Source organism: Parasteatoda tepidariorum, chromosome 5 (genome assembly GCF_982258835.1).
Source record: "Parasteatoda tepidariorum strain Cologne lab strain chromosome 5, Ptep-v5.0, whole genome shotgun sequence".
NCBI lineage: Eukaryota > Metazoa > Arthropoda > Arachnida > Araneae > Theridiidae > Parasteatoda > Parasteatoda tepidariorum.
In genome coordinates this window covers 27,210,140-27,229,974 of record NC_141759.1, presented here as the reverse complement: position 1 = coordinate 27,229,974, position 19,835 = coordinate 27,210,140, and the positions used below count along the sequence as shown (strand labels likewise).

Here is a 19,835-nt window from a genome sequence, read left to right as displayed (position 1 = left end):
ACAAGTACATAATCAGATTAAAAGAAAATTAACTCTTATAGTAATCATAGTATTATAGTACCTGAAAAGTTTTTCCTTTCTTTATTATGGCATTATTGATACATTTTATGGGAAGATATTCAAATTTTGAATAAGTAATATCAAAATAGTATAGTAAGATGATAACAAAGGTTCATAAAGAAACAATTGTAAAATTCCTTTCTTCAATGCTATTTCTTTTTCTCTAAAATTCCGTATTTGTTTATTCTTTCGATGAATTCTTCTTGGCTGTAGAAGTAATCTTTGAATTCTTTGCTGTCCATGGGACCTAAAGTGCCTCCCAACTCATGTGGAAGAAAACTCGTTGGAATGTGCTCGTGCAGACTATTTAAATTACTTCCATGCAAATGGATCTATAAATGCAAATTAAATTACTATGGAGAATTAACTATAATACAAGATCATACATACAGTACAGACATATGTAAAAATAACTTAATTCTTCGTGCAACTGATTTGGTCACTATACGAAAGAACAGTTAATTGTTAGATTGATTTGTTTAACCCATTTGTGAAAAGTCCTTAAACGCAGAATTTTTATTAAAGATATTTTTAATATTTTTTTTTCTTTCTATTTTATGCTAATTTAAGTCAAAAAAGTGAAAAATATTACATTTAGCATTTTAATAATGGTTATGAATTACAGCATGAAACAATTATTTTTAAGTTATTCTGATCTATAAGAAACAGTTATTCATTTGAAATTTCTTTAGTTTACAAAATCAATTATCGATAAATTTTTGTTTTACACTTTAGTACTGATATAATTTGGATAATCTAACAGATTCTTTTAGTAAATATTAAACTTTTTTTTGTACTTAAAATTACAAAAATATATTCTTGTTTTCAAAAAATGCACAAAATGGTAAAGGGCTTTACGAAGAAGAGCAGTTGTCTCTTTTTTTTTTTAAATTGGGTATCTTTTTTTAAAAAATAAGAAAGTCGTAACACAAAAGTTTCCTTATAAGGATTTATTTTGTATCGAAAAAAAATTGTACTATAATTTATTAATTACATTAATATAGTTTTGTGAATTTAAAGTTTAAGCCCGAGGATTTTTTAACAAAATAGAAGGAATCATAAATGCATTCTCAGGGTGTCGAGAGTCAGGGTAAAAAAAGAAAAAAACTGGTAGTCAAATTATTTTTATAGCAGTTTCTTTCTGGGCGGGGTAATAATAGTTTGCTTTATTTCATTCACCACTTTTTAGTTCGAATTAAAAATTGTATAGTTACACTTTTAACACCTTACACATTTAACACATTGTATAGTTACACTTTTAACACCTTACACATTTAGCACATTGTATAGTTACACTTTTAATGCCTTGATAGCTACCACATAGTCTGCTGATCTAAGGAACTTATACACGATGGATGGAATACGGGCCACTGCGCAACCCATGCACCCAGCTCATAAAACAAGATCATATCAGAACGAGGATGGAATGTGCTAGATTTAAAGTGAAAACAAAAATAAGTCATTGAAATTAGCTCTGCCCGAAATTCTACCGCTTTCTATTTTTTTACTATCCTTATTTTAATTCTGTACGAATACATTTTCATTATGACTCGCCCGCTAGAGAAGGTAAAGAAATATCCACTTTCAGGACAAACACCTTCCAGTTGCAGGGAGGCCACAGGTGGCTATCTAGGTAAAAAGCGGTAGAAACTCAATTCACTTTTATTTATTTATTATCTCTTTAATTATTCAATCGTATCTACCACTATAACTTACATTTCACATTATTCATATACGAAAATATTTTTGCATTTACTATCAATATGATTTTGAGTCCCGATTTTCTGTATATATGCTATCATCAATTTTTAATGCTCAGTTCCAAATTTCTACTTCAATTAATGTAAATATCACAGATTAAGCTCGTATTTCATGTATATCCATCTAATCATGGCTGTATTCATTTTTCAATGGCAATTAATGTAAATCTCCGATCAAGTTTGTACATACTTCTAATCATGGTTACTTTATTATAATGTTACCACATTGTTACATAATTCAAAATGTTTTATTCACTGTATATAATTTTCATGATGAATGGGGTAGGGGCCGCTGCGCGGCCTAGGCACCCAGTTTTGTTTAAATAAATAAATAAATAAATTCACTATCAATAGTAAAGTGAAAAAAATATACTTTGGAAAGTTGCAAATTTTAATTTCTTGTACAAAAAATTTCTAAATTTTAATCATTAATTTTAGTCGTCCGTGGCAACCCTATAGTTGTTACCACTTTCCATTTTTTATTTCAGACTGTGGACACCCTGACTTGATATTCCACTTTCTTCACACGGCTGTTTTTGTAATTAAGACGACTTTTTGTTGACGAGCATCATTGAGCTAATAAACAGCTCAAATCATTCATTAATAGTACTAATTTAACAAGATCTCGGATATGACGATGGATTTTTTAACGAATAGTCGGTCTATTGTTTACCCTTTCGTTACGGCAGTCCATTCCACTGAGCTGACGCCACTGAACGGGTCCCAGTTGGTCAATGATATGTTAGCCACTGTAAGTTGAAGCAGATTGAGCCAGTTACCAAAAAGTATTACATGGATGCCGGCGAAATATGGCCTTCGTAACGAAAGGTTAAAAGGCTTAGATAAAATTTGTTATTTCTAGTAAAACCTATACTAACGAGACAACTGTGCAGGAAAAAGCTTTGAAAGATTGTGGAATTTTCATTTTTTTTAAAGAGTTTATAAACTCAGTAACAGTTCAATTTGTCCAAAATACATCGCCATCTACATAAGAATAAATTGTAAATAATAAATTCTAGCTCATCATTGTACAGTCTAGCTTTAATTTCTGCCTTTTTGGGGCTAACAAGCACCTTGATTTAACAACAGTTAGTTCGCCTGCCTTTTCCAACGTTCATTATCCTTCATTACAAATATTTTAAAATATCACTTTCATTCTTCCCCAAATGGATGATAGTAAAATTATTTTCCAAAATTGTTTGGGGAAATAAATACTAATACATCGCATTTCTTTGAAAGCTTTAAGTTGGCCACTGTTACCATGATGATATATGAAGTGGTATAAATTTATCATTAGGACAAAATTCTATGTAACTCAAATAATAGTACAGTAATTAATTCTGTGAACAAGAAAGGTGCATGTCTGCTTTTAATAGTGATAAATAAAAACTAAACTCAATGGTTCAATGAAAATATTCAAGTTCATTTTTTAGAAAAAAACATTTACTCTTCGGAGATGAGCTGCAATTTACAATTCAACTAATTGCCATATACATTATGCGTAATTATTCAGATTCTCTCAGAAGCATCAAATTATATCTAATATTCCATTGATTAATAACTATCAAGCATTAGATATAATCAGTTTTGTTTAGTGTTTTGATAGCAAACATCAACAATTTCTCTACAGTTAAGTTAATGCTATATTGTAAATGATAAATAATTTAATTTTTCAAACTAAAATTTCGAAAAGAGTAAGATTAGTTAAATATCTAATGTCTTTATTAATAATTACATAATGAAATAAATATTATTGACAATATATTAAATTTTCAGCACGATGTAAACATAAACTAGGGACGAGAACTTTTCTGGGACACGGTTTTCATTTTTAAAAGTTTAAATTTTAGTTTCGTTTAAATTTTAAATTCTTTTATTTGAAATTACACAATTCAAAATACTGTACGAATACAAATATTTTGCAATTTAAAAATTTTTTTTTTTAATTATTATATAGCCATTTCTTAGGCATAAACAAATATCTCATTCATAGCCAAAATAAAGTATTAACTAACTTATTTCCACATCGGGTATTTTACTTGCCTAATTCACATTAATTTTCTTTTCTTTTTTACACTCCTGTCTTCGTTTTATTTTGATATTTTTTTTAAATTTAACAATGTCCTGTAATATATTTTAGCACAGAAACAACTGAGCATAGCAAATATGTAATCTGTGAGCACAATTAGAACAGGCTTAAAAATTTTGAATGGTTTTGAAAAAAGTTATCACGTTATTCTTAAACAAACACATAGTAATTTAATGTGAACTATTACCAGCTTTAATTTTATATTTAAACTCATTCTATACTTACTCTTTCCATTAGTTTTCTTTTGCCTATGAGTTTAACCATTGAGAAAACAGCTTGCAAAGCATATGGTTCGTTAACTAAATGGATACCTTTCAATCTCTCTGGCCAGCAATCCTATAAGTAGAACAAAATTGAATAACATATTTCAATGTTTATTGAGGAAAAACAGTCAATATGTGTGAAATATTTACGTAATATTTAATAAATGTTTACGTAATTAGCATTATGCATGACGTCGTGACAAAAACACCCACAGAAAAATTAGTTTAACTATATAACGTTCACTTCGAACTATGTTAACATTCAAGTTCACTGCAACCTTTATTTAGTGTTAACGGAAACCATATTTCCGTTCTTAACACTAGGTTTACGGGACGCGTCATTTTGACGCATTTCGAATTTTTTTAAGAAAAATTACGAAACCCGTTTTCAGTTTTATTTTATCTCTTGTAATGACTTTTATCCATTGATATAGGTAAATATATATTGAAGTCTATTTTCTTCAAAAGCGTTGAAATATTGAAGTTCTCTTTGTGGTATACCTATCTCTACGGATATGCGTCAATTTAACGCGATCGTAATTTAGACAAAATTTTGAGTAGACATGCAATTATCACATCAATAATAAATTAGAATGTACGGACAATACTTCGATCCATTATCGTTATCTCAAATGAAACAAGCGATAAACTGTCGCCGATAAGCAATACTAGAAAGAACAAACGCAGAATGTCAATTGATGTCAGAGTGTCAGATTTTGAAGGTTTCAGTTGCTTAGTTCGAGTATTGAAAAATAAAATTTTACTAGAATATTTCATTTTTTTCTTATAGTATATAATTACATTGCTTTCTAAGTGCAGAGATGCCACACCAAAATAATTAAAAAAAAACGGTAAATAACTACTAAATAAATTTTGCAGTATACCGAAAAAGTGGTGAATTAGATAAGTCTGCGAATTATTTAGAAATAGTGGTGGATAAAAATCTATTAAATTGAATTTATTAAACTAAGAATCACAATTGATAAACTACCACTTCAGAATACATATTTGCTGTCGGAAGCAAGTTGGTTCTGCTATATGTATTCATTCATGCATCAAATTGATGCAAGTTAGTAGAGATAGGTATATAACCTCTTCTGACCTGATATTATCATTTTGTAAAAGTGGTAACTTCATTTTGAAAAATATACATACTTTAAAGTATTCATATGTACTAAAAAATAATTTCATTTTGTTTACTGTGAGTTTAAAATTCAAAACTGATCTTATAAAATCAATTGGAAGTTAAGTTAATGAAACTTTCAGCAGTCTTGAGAAAAGTTCGTCACCACTCTTTAATTTTTCCCACGTTGTGGATACTTTGGGTCTGAAGAGGATAAGAAACATCCGTGAACCTAGTGTTAAGTTGTCAATCCGTACAAGTAATGAAGCTTAAATTGGTTCAATTTGCGTGATAATTGGGCTTAACTTGGTACCAAGTTAAGGATGCAGTTGCACGATATTGCGGCTAAGGGCACGAGCGAATTTCTAACAGTGATGGTTGCAGGTGCTTAAATAGGACACTTCTAGAACATACAAATGCTCTAGCACAGGGGACTCCAAACTACGGCCCGAGGGCCACATCCGGCCCGCGGACAGATTTTGTCCGGCCCGTGGAGAGCTAGCATACTTGAAAACTCCTTTTAGAGAACATATTTTTTTAAGCAAATTAAATTTAGTTTACTGAAGTGTTCTAATTTTATGTTGAATAATTATTAATATGACATCTACATTGATATGGTCATGGGCTAACTACTCATAACATTGTTGTAGGCTTATTGTTATTGTTTTTGTGATAAGTTGGATAAAGAAACACAGAATTGTAATGAGTAATGGCCCTCGGAACTCACTGGAGTAATCAGTATGGCCCTAAGGCTGGAAAGTTTGGAGACCCCTGCTCTAGCATATGCATATACTTGTTTTTTAATTGATTCCTTCAGTAACAATTTGTATTTATTGAAATCAATACAATAAAACAAAAACTTTGTGTGAAACAATAAAAATTGGTACACCATGTATGACATTACGAAGAAAACACTCTGAAATTGGTTCAATGCGCCTTGAACCATATTAACATTTAATTTGGTATAACCTCAATAAGGTGATAAAGTGAACCATAATTCCATTCAAGTTTCCAATCAGTTCAAGCAATGAGGTTCAGTTTGTAAAAAGATATGGCTTAACTTGACACCATGTTAAGGTCGCAAGTGCACGGGTTTGTATTTTTTGAAACATAAATGCTTGTATTCGTGTAATAAAAATTTGCAATGCAGGTTAATATGGGTGGATTATTCTCCATTTTAATTTAAGTTATAATTATATATCAAAACTTTAAAAATTTATTGATTATAGATATAGTTATATTTGCTAGAAAAAGATATTGCATTTTCTTTTCTGATACTACCGCAATAATTAAATTAAGAATTCTACAATAATTTTAACTGACATTTAAAATAATCTGATTTTTCCGTCCGTCAAATTTATGATTTTGTTGCTTTAAACCATGGAATGATGAATATGAATTATATATATTCTTTTAAGTTTAGTTTTTTTTTTAATGTAAAACACTAGCGATACCTATATTACTTAAATTTTTATCGTATTCATCATGCCTAAAAAGGAAAATAACTTAGTTGATTTCTAAACATTAATCATTAAAAATGGCAAAGGTTATAGCCAAAACAAATGAAAAATTACAAAAGTATTGATTTCTTTTACTTATAATAAATGAATTTTATAGACATGAAATTCCGTCGTGATGTGTAAATGTCATGAATTTTCAAAAACAATATAGCTTATTCAGAGTTTTTATAAGTAGCATTGTGTGTTAGATTATATGTAATAGAAAATAATAGCTATTTTTTCTAGTTTGATATCCTTTTAAAACTATATAACGCATTGGTGCTTATGAATACATTCATTTTGTTTTGTCCCAGGCATAAATAACTTTACAATAGCTTTTTTTTCCATGTATAACTGTACGAAATGTATCAAAATAAAAAGGGTAAGGAGATAATGACTAAGCCATATTTATCACACCTTCATCGTACTTCACTTCTTCTATCTATAGTCATTAAATTTCAAAAAAAAAATATTAAAGAATGAAAAGAATTTGTGAATGAAAAAACATGTTTCAAATTTTTAAAATATATTGCTGTTTCATTAACCAACACCATATATTAACATTTACATACTTGAATTTATAAAAACAAACACTAAAATTATCATCATTAATTTAATCATCAATTGAATCACCTATTTTAAACTTTTATTACATATATTATGAACTCTAGATATATTTTGAACACTAAAATATTCAATAATATATTTTAAACTCTAAATGTTAAAATATATTTTAATTCCGTATGTTATATTTTGATACGCAGCAAGGTGCACGTTTAATCTGCCGTAGCATGGGTGAAAGCCCTTATATAGCAAGACGGAAAAGAGAAAAACCTGGTACGTAAAACATTTCATTCCAGCATTTTTTTCGAAAAAAATGAAATATCTGCAGCTATCAAGATTTCTTTTATAATTCTGGCATATATATAAAACTGCTTCTTTTCCAAGATAAAGTAGATATTGTTGAAAAATTTAAAAAAAGAATAAGTAAACTCCTCCCCAAAATTAGCTATAACTGAAATGGTTTTACTACCAGCCTTTCCTCTTTTCCGTCTCGCTTTCACCCCTGTGCCGTAGCTAAAAGTCATCTCATAATTAGTAGTGTGGAAGTTTGGAACCAGCTCAGACGCTGTCGACGTCGTCTGACCAGGTCCAAAATTACATTGCATTCCTACCATGACCGTTAAAAGACAAAGCCCTGAAAAACAGAGCTAGATGCTTGACCATGGTTGTGTATCAATTAATGCTTAATGTTTTAAATCCCAAAGAAAATATATACTTAAAGCAAATACTTATTTCACTGCATAATTACTAACTTAAACATTAATATCCTAAAAAGAGTTTTCACATCAAAACTTAAGATGAGATATTTATATACATAATTTTTTTTTTAAATTTTGCCCTTGAGAAATCCTTTGTTTTCTAAAGATGTGCTTAGAAAGTAAATGAGGCATTATTAACCTTCAAAAATGACACTCATATTATGTCGAAACTAAGTTTTTTTTCCCTACGGCATGAACCACCGCATAGATACTTCACCATAAAATTTCAAGTGTGTATTCTACGAAGAAATTTAAAAAATTAGTATTCTTAAAGGTTATTATTCAAAGTGTATAAACACTTAGAGCAGTGGTTCTCATCCTATTTTAACCCATGTTTCCTTTTAACTAGAAGCTCGTTCCATCCCCCCTTCAAAAAGTCAATATTTATTCTTAATGTATTAAGAGTTTGATTAGTTCTCAAGATGTTTTAAAAAATAAACGAAAAAAGCGCAAAAACTTTTGATTTATTAATGTTTTGATTATTTTTATGAAAACAAACGATTTAAGTGAAATTAATATGACTGCTTTTTAAATGATGTATTATTAATTTTTCAGTACTAGTATAGCAATACAGTGTTATTAATCACTTTCCGGCTGTGAATATTTATTGATTGGTAGTCGTAAACTCAAAATTGGTCGACTGTTCAACGACGGTGAAAAAATAAAATTGTAAATAAACAGTCCTTTAAAGCTTAATGAATCTTTTATTCCAATAGTGTATTAAGACGTAAAATAGTTCTGAAATCATACCTGTAAAGCATTAGTAATGAATTTGGCGAAGGAATAAGTGACAAACTTTGTGTATTGTTGGATACCAGCTCCAAGGAAATCAAATACCACAATTCCTCCACTGATTTGTGACGCCTCACATTCTAGTATCATTTCTGCGCAGATGAAAACGGTGGCGACTAATTCTTCGGCTTTGGCGAGTCGTGGGTTATAGGAGCCTGTAAAATAATTAGTTTAAAGACATGAAATAAAAAGTATGTTTAAGCTGTTTTATTAATAGTTCTAAAATATTAAAGCTCTCAATACAGATACAGAAAACTTCTGACAACAGACATGAAAAATATTGTTTTTATAATTTATTCTGAACAAAAAACGTTTTGCAAACTCATTTATCCAAAAATAACTCCATTATAAAAATTATTTTTAACAAATACAGCGTACTTCATTTATTAATTATTAACAAACTTTAAACTGTAAATTTCATATATTCATAATTGATTTTAAAATATAAAAAGCAGAATTTGAACAAAATCAGTAAAACAATTTTTGGCTTATAAAATTTAAAATAAAATTTTTTTTTCATTTTTCAAGAGCCATTAACCAATTTCATTCAAATTACTCAGTTTGTCATTTAATGACACAGATTTACAAATCGTAAGGTTCAAAATGTTTTCAACCATTACAGAATTTGAAGGAAAAGACGTATCATGAATTATTTTTTACGTGGAATTACTTTTAGACAAACATGCTTTATAATTGTGCACAAAAGTTTTCGTTTTGCTTTAAAATTATCGAGGCATGGTTAAATATGTAAAAAAAAGTATAGATAATAAGAAATAATTCAGAGGCCCAAATTTTCTACCGATCTTCTCACTAAACTCTTGGGACCATATTTTCCAGTTTGCGACTACCCCCTCACATTGTAATCGAAAATAAAGGCATACTTATTTCAAGAAAGTACGCTTTGTAGTCGCGTTCCATGACTTTAAAACTAATTAATTAGTCAGTTTTTTTCATCATTAAGATTACCACTGAGTACAGAAATATCCAATCATGAGGACAGAAATTTCAGGGGGTGAAAACTATTTTCTTTTGCTCAATTTATTTTTAGACCGTTCTACCGACTAAACTATTGTGACTACATTTTCCAGATCTAAATCAATCTAAATCAATCAAAATAATAAAGGCATACTTATTCCGACAAGAAACGCATTTTTACGGGCTCCGTATCTTGCAAACCAATTAATTAGTCAACTTTTTGCATCATTCATACCCTCCAACTTATGAGGATTTTGAAAATAATTCTTTCTAGTGGTAGCAAACCAAAGTAGAAATTTTTAAAGCAAATGGATCTCTCATAAAACTTTTATCAGAACTTAAGAATCTAGCCATATGGCCTGCACTTTTATTAGTAATAGTGGACAAGTTACGCTAAGATCAATTATTTTTAAATATTAAGACATTAATTTTGCTACCGTCAGAAAAGAAGATTTATGAAACTACGGAAATTCCGTAGCAGTTGGAGGGTATGCATCATTAACCCTTTTGCGCCGATTGTCACAAATACGTGCCAGCATAAAACCGGATCAATCAGGGTAAAAAGATAAAACTGGTAACCAAAGTAGTTCTTTAGCAGTTTACTTTAATTTATTTAATTCACCATTACTTTAGTTCAAAATAAAATAATTTAATTATACTTTGAACTAACATTGATTATATACATGATTAAATTAACAATAATTAAAGTAAAAGCAAAGTAAGTCTGTCAAATTAGCAACGGCTACATTTAAGCTACCGTTTTTTATTTATTTACGTCCTGATTCTGATTTTGTACGAATGCTTACCCGTACCCGAGGGGATAAGGCTCATTTCATAATGAAATTTAATTCATAATAAAATACACTTCAGTTCATTTCATACTCATAAAATTCATAAAACGTAATCTTAAGTGAAAATCGTCTGGTTATTGCAATCTGGCCCTTACCTAGTCTGCATATTGCAATGTGCGAACCATCAGGAACTCTGTACGGTGAATAGTATATCATATTCATTTCCATTATAGATCTTACTTGAGATGGTTTGAGATTCGTGAACACTCCTGCATGTCGAGCTTTGAAGTTGTAATAATTCCTCAACACTTTTATTGCTTTTTTGGCATTGAATTTCTTTGCACGTAAAAAACGCAGAAGAAAGTTTTCATCCAATCTGCTGTACAAGTCTTGCTCGTCTAGAAAACCCAAAATTATATTAGCACATTATTGAAGAGAAAATTTTAACTGTAGTAATTTTTACTAGACAACAATTTAAGAAAAATAGAAAAGACACAAGATGATGATTAATAGAAACATACGGTTTATTTTGCTCCGCTTACTAAACCAGAACACCTTTTATCTCTAAATTTTAAAATTAATTACAAAAATTGTCAACAGATGGCACTCTCAAAATACTAAAACCTTTTTGAGGCATTTAACTTAGAAAAACTCTTACATAATGGAAAATTTCGGTGCTTGTAAACAATGTTTAAGGATTAATTTTCCCAGGTATACAATTGTTTTTTAGTAATTGGAAATATGCAACGCAATCTGTTGAGACATCATTATTTTTTGAAAAATATTTTTATGTAATAATCAAACTGCGAATTCGGTAAGATTTTGTTGCCCTGGAAGGACTTCTGTTCACTTCTGCCATTTCGTCTATGTATCACAAACTCGATATTAAATTTAAATTTAAAAAAAAAACATGAGTTATGTATTTTTACTAAAATAAAACACATTAATCAATGAAACTTGATGGAATATTTTTCTTATCTTTTCTTAAAATTGATCTCTAATGTTCTCTTGATTGCGCTCTTGTATATTTGATTGTTTCCTAAAATTTTGTTGTACTGGAAAGACTTCTGTTCACTTCTGCCATTTCGTCTATGTATCACAAACTCGATATTAAATTTAAATTTTAAAAAAAACATGAGTTATGTATTTTTACTAAAATAAAGCACATTAATCAATGAAACTTGATGGAATATTTTTCTTATCTTTTCTTAAAATTGATCTCTAATGTTCTCTTGATTGCGCTCTTGTATATTTGATTGTTTCCTAAGATTTTGTTGCCCTGGAAAGACTTCTGTTCACTTCTGCCATTTCGTCTATGTATCACAAACTCGATATTAAATTTAAATTTTAAAAAGAAAACATGAGTTATGTATTTTTACTAAAATAAAGCACATTAATCAATGAAACTTGATGGAATATTTTTCTTATCTTTTCTTAAAATTGATCTCTAATGTTCACTTGATTGCGCTCTTGTATATTTGATTGTTTTCTAAAACAACGTTAAGAAACCAATTAAATGTTGCCACTAAATTGAACTTTTTCCCTACTACTTAAATAGATGTCATTGCTGAGCAAATTTTTTTCATATTTAAATATTTGAATTGTGGTTTAAGCGTACGATAATCATTTAAATTCAAATTACTTATGAGGTAAATATGCTTTGTTTTAGTTGTGAAATTTTCCAATAACAGATAATATCAAACCAATTACCTAAAATGACTCTTATTATAGTCATGCGATCACCAATACGTCAAACATTAGGAACAAATTTATTTTATTTCAACGCTGGCATGCGTTAAAAAGTAGACTTTTTTTTTTCTTTCTTTAAAGGTATTTGAATTTTTAACCATCAGGAATCGGTGTAATCGAAATTTTGAGAATATGATCCAAACATTTAAGTCAGGGGAGAGATTTTAATTTTTACGTATTCCGTCATATATCTGGATAAACTGTTCGAATTGGAGTTGACGGGTCGGTATAGACATCACCTTCAACATCAGAACTCCACACAAGTTTTTATAAGTAGTCTGCGCAGATTATTTAAAAAGCGAACCAGTTGTGCTCATGAGCCCAAATTCGTTTTTAAAAGTATTAACTAATCAAGTTTTTCAGAGTACCTATCCATGTATGGATATCTGCTCTTTCATCTAAATTGAATAATATGTGGTGGAAGGGAAGGGAGGTGCTGCGTTAACATTAAGTTAAATCTCAGAATGAACAATAATTGATAAAATCAAGTCTGAGTCATGCATAAAAATAAATCGCAAGTTGATACATAATAAAGGGAACAAATTGAAGATAAAGATAAAGAAAGAATATTTACACTATTTACAAATGTTTTTAAAAGTAATTGAGAGATATGTATCATATATATTTAAGAATTGAATCCGTAGTGGATGAAAAGTAAATAAGACATATATTTGCCACCACTTTCTAATTTTCAATAGATTTTCTATTAACTGGCTCCTTCGTAAATTGGCTTGCTTTCATAGTGGTCTGATTGGACTACCTTTCAGTTATAGGAGGAGTTGTACTCACGTTTGAAATGCTACAATTAACTTTTTTTTTGTTATAAACAATGTATTATTGTAGTGAGAAAACATATTTTCTGCAAAAATAGCGGAATGATAATATGCATCTTGTGACTATTTGATCTGTTTTATTGACACAAACTGTAAGGAAGAATTTTATCATTCAATATCGCGTAGTCGGCAACAAATATTTCTATCTTTTTTTAATTACTAAGTGTACATAGTATTCATTAAATAATTGTATCTTTTTAAATAAAAAAAAGTAATAAAAGTGTTCCCTTTTCCAAAGAAGCGCCTTTAATAAGGTGACCAGGGTTCTCAAAAAACTAAAGAAACTAGTAGTTAAATTACTAAAGGAACATTCGAAAACTTTTCTCGTTGTCTTTTCAAAAAAATTATTCCTGTTAGAGAATCCTTGCAAGGGATCTTTGTTCTAAGAATTTTGATTTGGAAAGATAAAACTGTGAGTTTTCTAATGCAAAGAAATTTTACGAACAACTTTTTAGTTTCTGGTGGACGCTGGTCAGCTTAGCTTGAATGCAAACCATAAGTATAGAGAGAAAAATACGATCATTACTGAATTTGATAAATAACATTTTTTAAATTATTGTTTGCATGGATTTACTTTTAGTCAAACATGTTTTGTAATTGTGTGCAAAAGTTTTCGAAACATGGTTAAATATGAAAATAAAATATTAATTATTATAAAATAAACTATTCAGAGACCTAAAGTTTTTATCATTCTCCTGACTAAACTATTGGGACCATATTTTCCCGTTTGCGGTATTGCGAAGGACAAAACTTTACATCGGTCAACAAAAAAAAAAAAAGCATACTTATTACAACAGAGTACGCTTTTTGGTCGTAACTTAAAAACCAATTAATTAGTCAGCTTTTTAGCATCATTAAGAGTGGCCCTGAGTGCACAAATATTTAATCCTGTGAACAAAAGTTTCTCTGGAGGTGGTAACTTTTTTTCTTTTGCTCAACTTACTTTTCTACCTCTCTCCGGACTAAACTATTCAGACTACATTTTACACTTTGCAGCAACTCAATCTAAATCAAAACTAATCAATCTATCTACTCAATCAAAGATCTAAATCAATCAGAAATTACGAAAAATCAATCAATCAATAAAGCGAAAAATTATTTTTCTGCATGGAATACGAATTTATTTTTGGATGAACGAATTTAGCCAAAGTATTATCTTTGGATGAACGAATTTAGCCAAAGTATTATCTTTGGTTGAACGAATTTATCCAAAGTATTATCTTTGGATGAACGAATTTAGCCAAGTAATATCTTTGGATGAACGAATTTAGCCAAAGTATTATTTTTGGATGAACGAATTTATCCAAAGTATTATTTTTGGATGAACGAATTTAGCCAAAGTATTATCTTTGGATGAACGAATTTAGCCAAAGTATTATCTTTGGATGAACAAATTTTAAAATTGTGAGCAAAAAATTTTCGATTCTCTTAAAAAATACTCGGAAATAAGGTGAAAAAACTAAAATTAACATTAAGGAGCCTAAACTTTGGACCAGCCTCCAGACCAAGCATCGTCTGCACTAATTAATTAGCATATTTGAAGTCACCCCCTCTGACCATTAAGATGGAGTCCTAGAATGTGAAGATCCGATCATTAGAACAAAAGTTATTCAGGGTAAGTTTTTTTTTTCTTCCTTTTTTTGCACAATATACAACTCAAGTGCTTCCTAATTAAAAACAACAAAAAAAAACATAAAAAAGACTTTTACTTACATAGACTCTTTTGTTTTGACTTTATTCGAACTACAGATTAAGCTAATTTTCTCGGTATTAATCATGCTATAGCATCTTCTTTCATAAGATCAAATGTCACGAATAAGGTCATTATATAATATAATGATATTAAATTACCTTCGTAAAATGCATTAATTTCTCGATTAAAGTGCAAAAATAAAGTATTGTCTTTAACATGGAATAAGTAATTGATCACGATAAATTGCTTTAAATAAAAATTTTAAAAAAATTCCGAAACCGTTTTTTTTTTTAAAAAGTGTGTGTCAACTGTTAAAAGTAAATACATTAGATAATCATCTTAATCACAATTATTCTTAAATAACTCATATTATCCCAGAATAATTTTTTCTAATGTTAGCTTTAAGAATATTAAAGGCCATTCATATTGTTTAGGCTTACAACTTCCCCTTAACTTTAACTGGTTTTTTTTTTCAAAGCTAGGATTTAGCTTCGAATTCGGCCATTACATTTAAATTATACGAATAAATAACATTCTCTCCTCAATTCAACCGTTTTGTTATTGATATTTATCATTGCGTTAACAATTTCATTTATAATCACACTCAATCCTAAATAGCCTACATTATCTCAATTGTTTTTCAATGCTAACATTAGGAGTCATAAAATTATATAACATATCTGCATTATATTACATATCTAAGTAATTAATTTTTCCTTTTAAATAATTTTTCACCACTAATCCATCAACAATTCAAAGTATCATATGAAATGTAACTTTATAGAAAATAAATTATGTATCTCATGTATATCGACCTAATCATGGCTGTATTCACTTCTTTTTTAAAGGCAATTTATGTAAATCATCGATCAAATTGTACAAATTTCTAATCATGGTTTTTTTATGTTACCACACTGTTACATAAATCAAAATGTTATATTCACTGTAATAATATTTTTATGATGGATGGGTTAGGGGCCCGCTTCGTGGCCTAGGCACCCAGTTGTTTAAATAAAGCAAGCAAGCAAGAAAATAAATTATGGTGACATGACAGTTTTATAGCGTGGTCTTTATTCTGCAAGTTTATTATTTAATTCACTTCCAATTCTTTAAAACTTTCGCAAAAAGCGAAGCATTTGGCATCCCAAAAACTGCCAACTTTCGGTGATTTTTTTAAAAATTTATTCTCGTGGTACCTAAATTTATGTTTTAATGCTTTTTTTTATGCATATGAACTTATTTTCCACACCACTACATGTAAATTATTTAAAAGTTCACGTGCAACGCCACCTTGTTCTATTTGTTTCCTGATGAGGTTCTTAGAAGAACTTAATTACTAAAAATAACTTAATTATGTAAAATTACTAAAAATTCAGAAAGCTTAGGCATTTTAATGTCTACTACCATATAAAATAATTTTTAAAAAGCTTAGTAGTTAGCAAGCCTGCATATCTGTAATACTTACCACCATAATTTCCAAAATTAAAAAGAAATCTGAACAAATTTCCCTATTGTGAGCAATTTCATGTTAAACTTTTTCACTCCGAATACTGTTTGAATCGATGTAACCATCTACTGTTACTGTTTGAATTGGTGTAATCAATTAAAACATATTGCACAATAATTTTACATAATTTCTAAAATAAATAAAATAACGTTGTTACAAATTATTAAGATATTAGGGATTTTAGAGTACCAACTTTTCATCTCAGCGTAGAGTCAGTGGAGTGCAAAAGGTTAAAAAGCACATATTTTTAAACCATTAGAAAAAAAATCTTTAGGGCTAAAACAAAAAAGTTTATAGCTATCATAAATAGATCAAAGTGAAAAGACATGTAGTTTTATTCCCAAAAACAAAGGCTGTTACAAAATATGCTACAAGTTTTCATTTTGGGGGGATAGATAGATAGAAATATCGCCAAAAGAAGACGACAGCTGGTGGGTTAATAAGCCTTAAACTTACCATTAATGAGCCTACGAAATTCAACCAGAACTTTTGCTTTTATGTTTGGTTTCTCATTCAATTCTTCTTCAGCTTTTTTAATCAATTCAGGTGTTAATCCTTTGAACCAAACTGGAAGCAGCGACATGTTAAAAGTTTTAAAAATTCCACATTAATAATAAATTTTACAAAAATACGAATACGTCTTAGCTCTGTGGATTTGTGGCAGTTTTGAATCTGGTTTTGAGCACGTTAAAAGGCCACTAAATAATATCGTTATCATCAACAATTTTTAGAATAATTATTTCGTTTATTCTTGTTTACTTGAGGTCATCTGTCGTTAATTGAATCATTTTCCTTAACAAACGATGGGTTTTATCTCTTTACAGCTACTTAAAGTTGACACAAAAGGAAATTTTAAAAATATATATAATAGAGCTGTGCTGAAGCATAAGAAATAAATACCGGAAAGTTTGAATACCAAAGCATGACGCACACATTAACATGTTTGAAAATTCCTGTATAACAACTAATTACTTTATAATTACTGTATAAAAAAAAAACTTAAGTAATTATATTAAATTTGTATATTTAATTGCAGATAGTTTTAAGTTAAATTAAATCTTTCTTTGTTTTAAATTGAAACAAGCATAGTCAAAATATTTTCACATTTCTTTGTTTCGAATTAAAAAAATTATAATCAAAATATATTTCTCATTTCACTTTGTTGTGTGCCCTTGGCGTTAATTTATTTATTTGTTTTCCTTACATTTTTATCTTATATATATATATATATATATATATATATATATATATATATATATATATATATATATATATATATATATATATATATATATATATATATATATATATATAACTTTATAGATAAATGGATATAAATTTTACGCTTTTCTAAAAAGTGTTTTCCTAGTGGCACGGAATAGATAAAAAAATAATATAGTATGCTAATATTCAGTTAAAAATTTAGCCATCACTTATGTCTACTTTTATAAATGCGCAAGCTTATTATACATATGCTTAAATTATTTAAATGTAATGGTAGCAAAAAAATATTTTGAGCCTCATTTATTTAAAGAAAATTAAAAAATAATTATAAAAAATTTTGGCACTACTTTAAGTATAAAAATAAAATCTTAGGCAAAAACAGGAAAGTTATCAAATAAACATGCTAAAAAAGATGTAATTGTGAATAATGACTTATTTCGTAGTGTATAAACCAATGTGTGCCTTAGCGTCATTTAATATGAGAGGTTTGTTTTCATTTTTTAAAAAGAAAATAAGTGACAACCCAATTTATAAAAGGAGTTAATTACCGGAAACGAGATTATTCTGCCTAAAACAATATATTAATAACCTGCATATTAATGTATATACTTGCCTTCCAACTACTACGCTTTTTGCAAACTACTTTATACACTGTTGGAAATTTAAAAACCAGCGCTTTCATAGGGTTCCCGCAGTCCTTGATAAATTTTAGTAGTGGTACTAAATTTAGGTTAATGCTAGAATATATTTCTTACTTTATTGTATCACTTTATCGTTAAGTGGTTTAGAAAGCTGGAATTTTCATGCATATTTTCTTTCGAAAACAATTTTTAGTAGTGATTACTCAGATATTTGAAAATTCGACATTTGTTTTATTTTCGTTACCACTTTTTTTTTAAATTTTCAAGACCCACGGGAACTCCGTTTCAGAATTTTTGGTGATTTTGCCGACATGTTTAAAACCTCTCCACGAGAGAGCTGAAACAAAGTGGTGTTGCATATAAACTTTTAAACCAATTATGTGTAGTAGTGTGGAAAATAAGTTTAAATGAATAAAAAATAATATATTATAACATAAATTCAGCTTCCACTAGAATAAATATTTTCAAAAAACTTAGAAAGTTGGTAATCTCCGCCAACTATTGCGCTTTTTGCAATATATTTATAGAGTGGTAGACGTGTAAAAGCTTAAGCTTTCTGAATATTTGGTAATTTTGCCAACTTTTTAAAAAGCCTCACCAAGAAATAGTTAATACTTTAAAACATAAGCTTAGATACCACTAGAATAAATTTTTAAACAAAGCGTCGAAAGTTCGCAGCCTTGAAACTGCAATAGAGCTACATTCCATGCGATACTTCGAAGTTTCGATAGGTAGTGGTGGAAAAATTACTAAAAATAAAAAATACTAAACTAAGCATAACTTAAATTTTATTAACACTAGAAAATACTCTTATACAAAGCGAGGTAAGTTGGCATCTCTGCGTATGCATACCCTCCAACTGCTACGGAATTTCCGTAGTTTCAGAAATCTTCTTTTCAGACGGTAGCAAAATTAATGTCTTATACTTAAAAAAAATTAATTTTAGCGTAACTTGTCCACTATTACTTATAAAAGTGCAGGCCATATGGCTAGATTCTTAAGTTCTGATAAAAGTTTTATGAGAGATCCATTTGCTTTAAAAATTTCTACTTTGGTTCGCTACCACTAGAAAGAATTATTTTCAAAATCCTCATGAGTTGGAGGGTATGCGTATGTATATTATTACGAGATCATTCGATTCGATCCATGAGATTGATCGATTAAAACGAGATCATTCTGCCTAGCCTAGCACAATATATTAATTCTGTTTTTGTTTTTTCCTTTCACGCTGGAATAGTAGGTAACGATAATTAAATAATTCCAAGAAACTGAAGCGGTAAGATATTACTTGATTAAAAAACAACATTTGCTTCAAAATATACAAATTGTATATAACAGTGGACATGGTTAAGGCGCTCAAAAATAGGCGCCCATTTTCAAGACTTGTAAACATTTTTATCCAATCTGTATATTTTTGGAGCGAATGAAGTTCTTTAATCAAGAAAGAATTGTGTATTTTATACATGAACTACTTTAAGCAGCTAGGTAGTAATTGGTGAAAAGACTACCAACTT

General features: G+C 28.9%; 1 protein-coding gene across 1 annotated transcript; it reads right to left on the bottom strand.

The window, feature by feature from the left end:
* Positions 1–66: 66 nt before the first annotated feature.
* LOC107456581 (alpha-tocopherol transfer protein-like) lies at positions 67–17,252 on the bottom strand. The gene is made up of 5 exons (XM_016074487.5): positions 16,913–17,252; positions 10,830–11,072; positions 8,867–9,063; positions 4,135–4,245; positions 67–392 (listed from the first exon to the last, which is right to left on the bottom strand). Exons 1-5 carry the CDS (start codon positions 17,037–17,039, stop codon positions 210–212), a joined length of 861 nt encoding a protein of 286 aa, XP_015929973.1. The 5' UTR covers positions 17,040–17,252; the 3' UTR covers positions 67–209.
* Between the last annotated feature and the right edge of the window lie 2,583 nt (positions 17,253–19,835).

Excerpts from the sequence above, each read along its gene's own strand:
- LOC107456581 (XM_016074487.5), bottom strand. The coding sequence starts at position 17,039 with ATGTCGCTGCTTCCAGTTTGGTTCAAAGGATTAACACCTGAATTGATT. Across the intron at positions 11,073-16,912 it reads ATTTCGTAGGCTCATTAATG|ACGAGCAAGACTTGTACAGC; the intron begins GTAAGTTTAAGG and ends TGGGTTTTCTAG. Across the intron at positions 393-4,134 it reads AAAGAAAACTAATGGAAAGA|ATCCATTTGCATGGAAGTAA; the intron begins GTAAGTATAGAA and ends TTGCATTTATAG.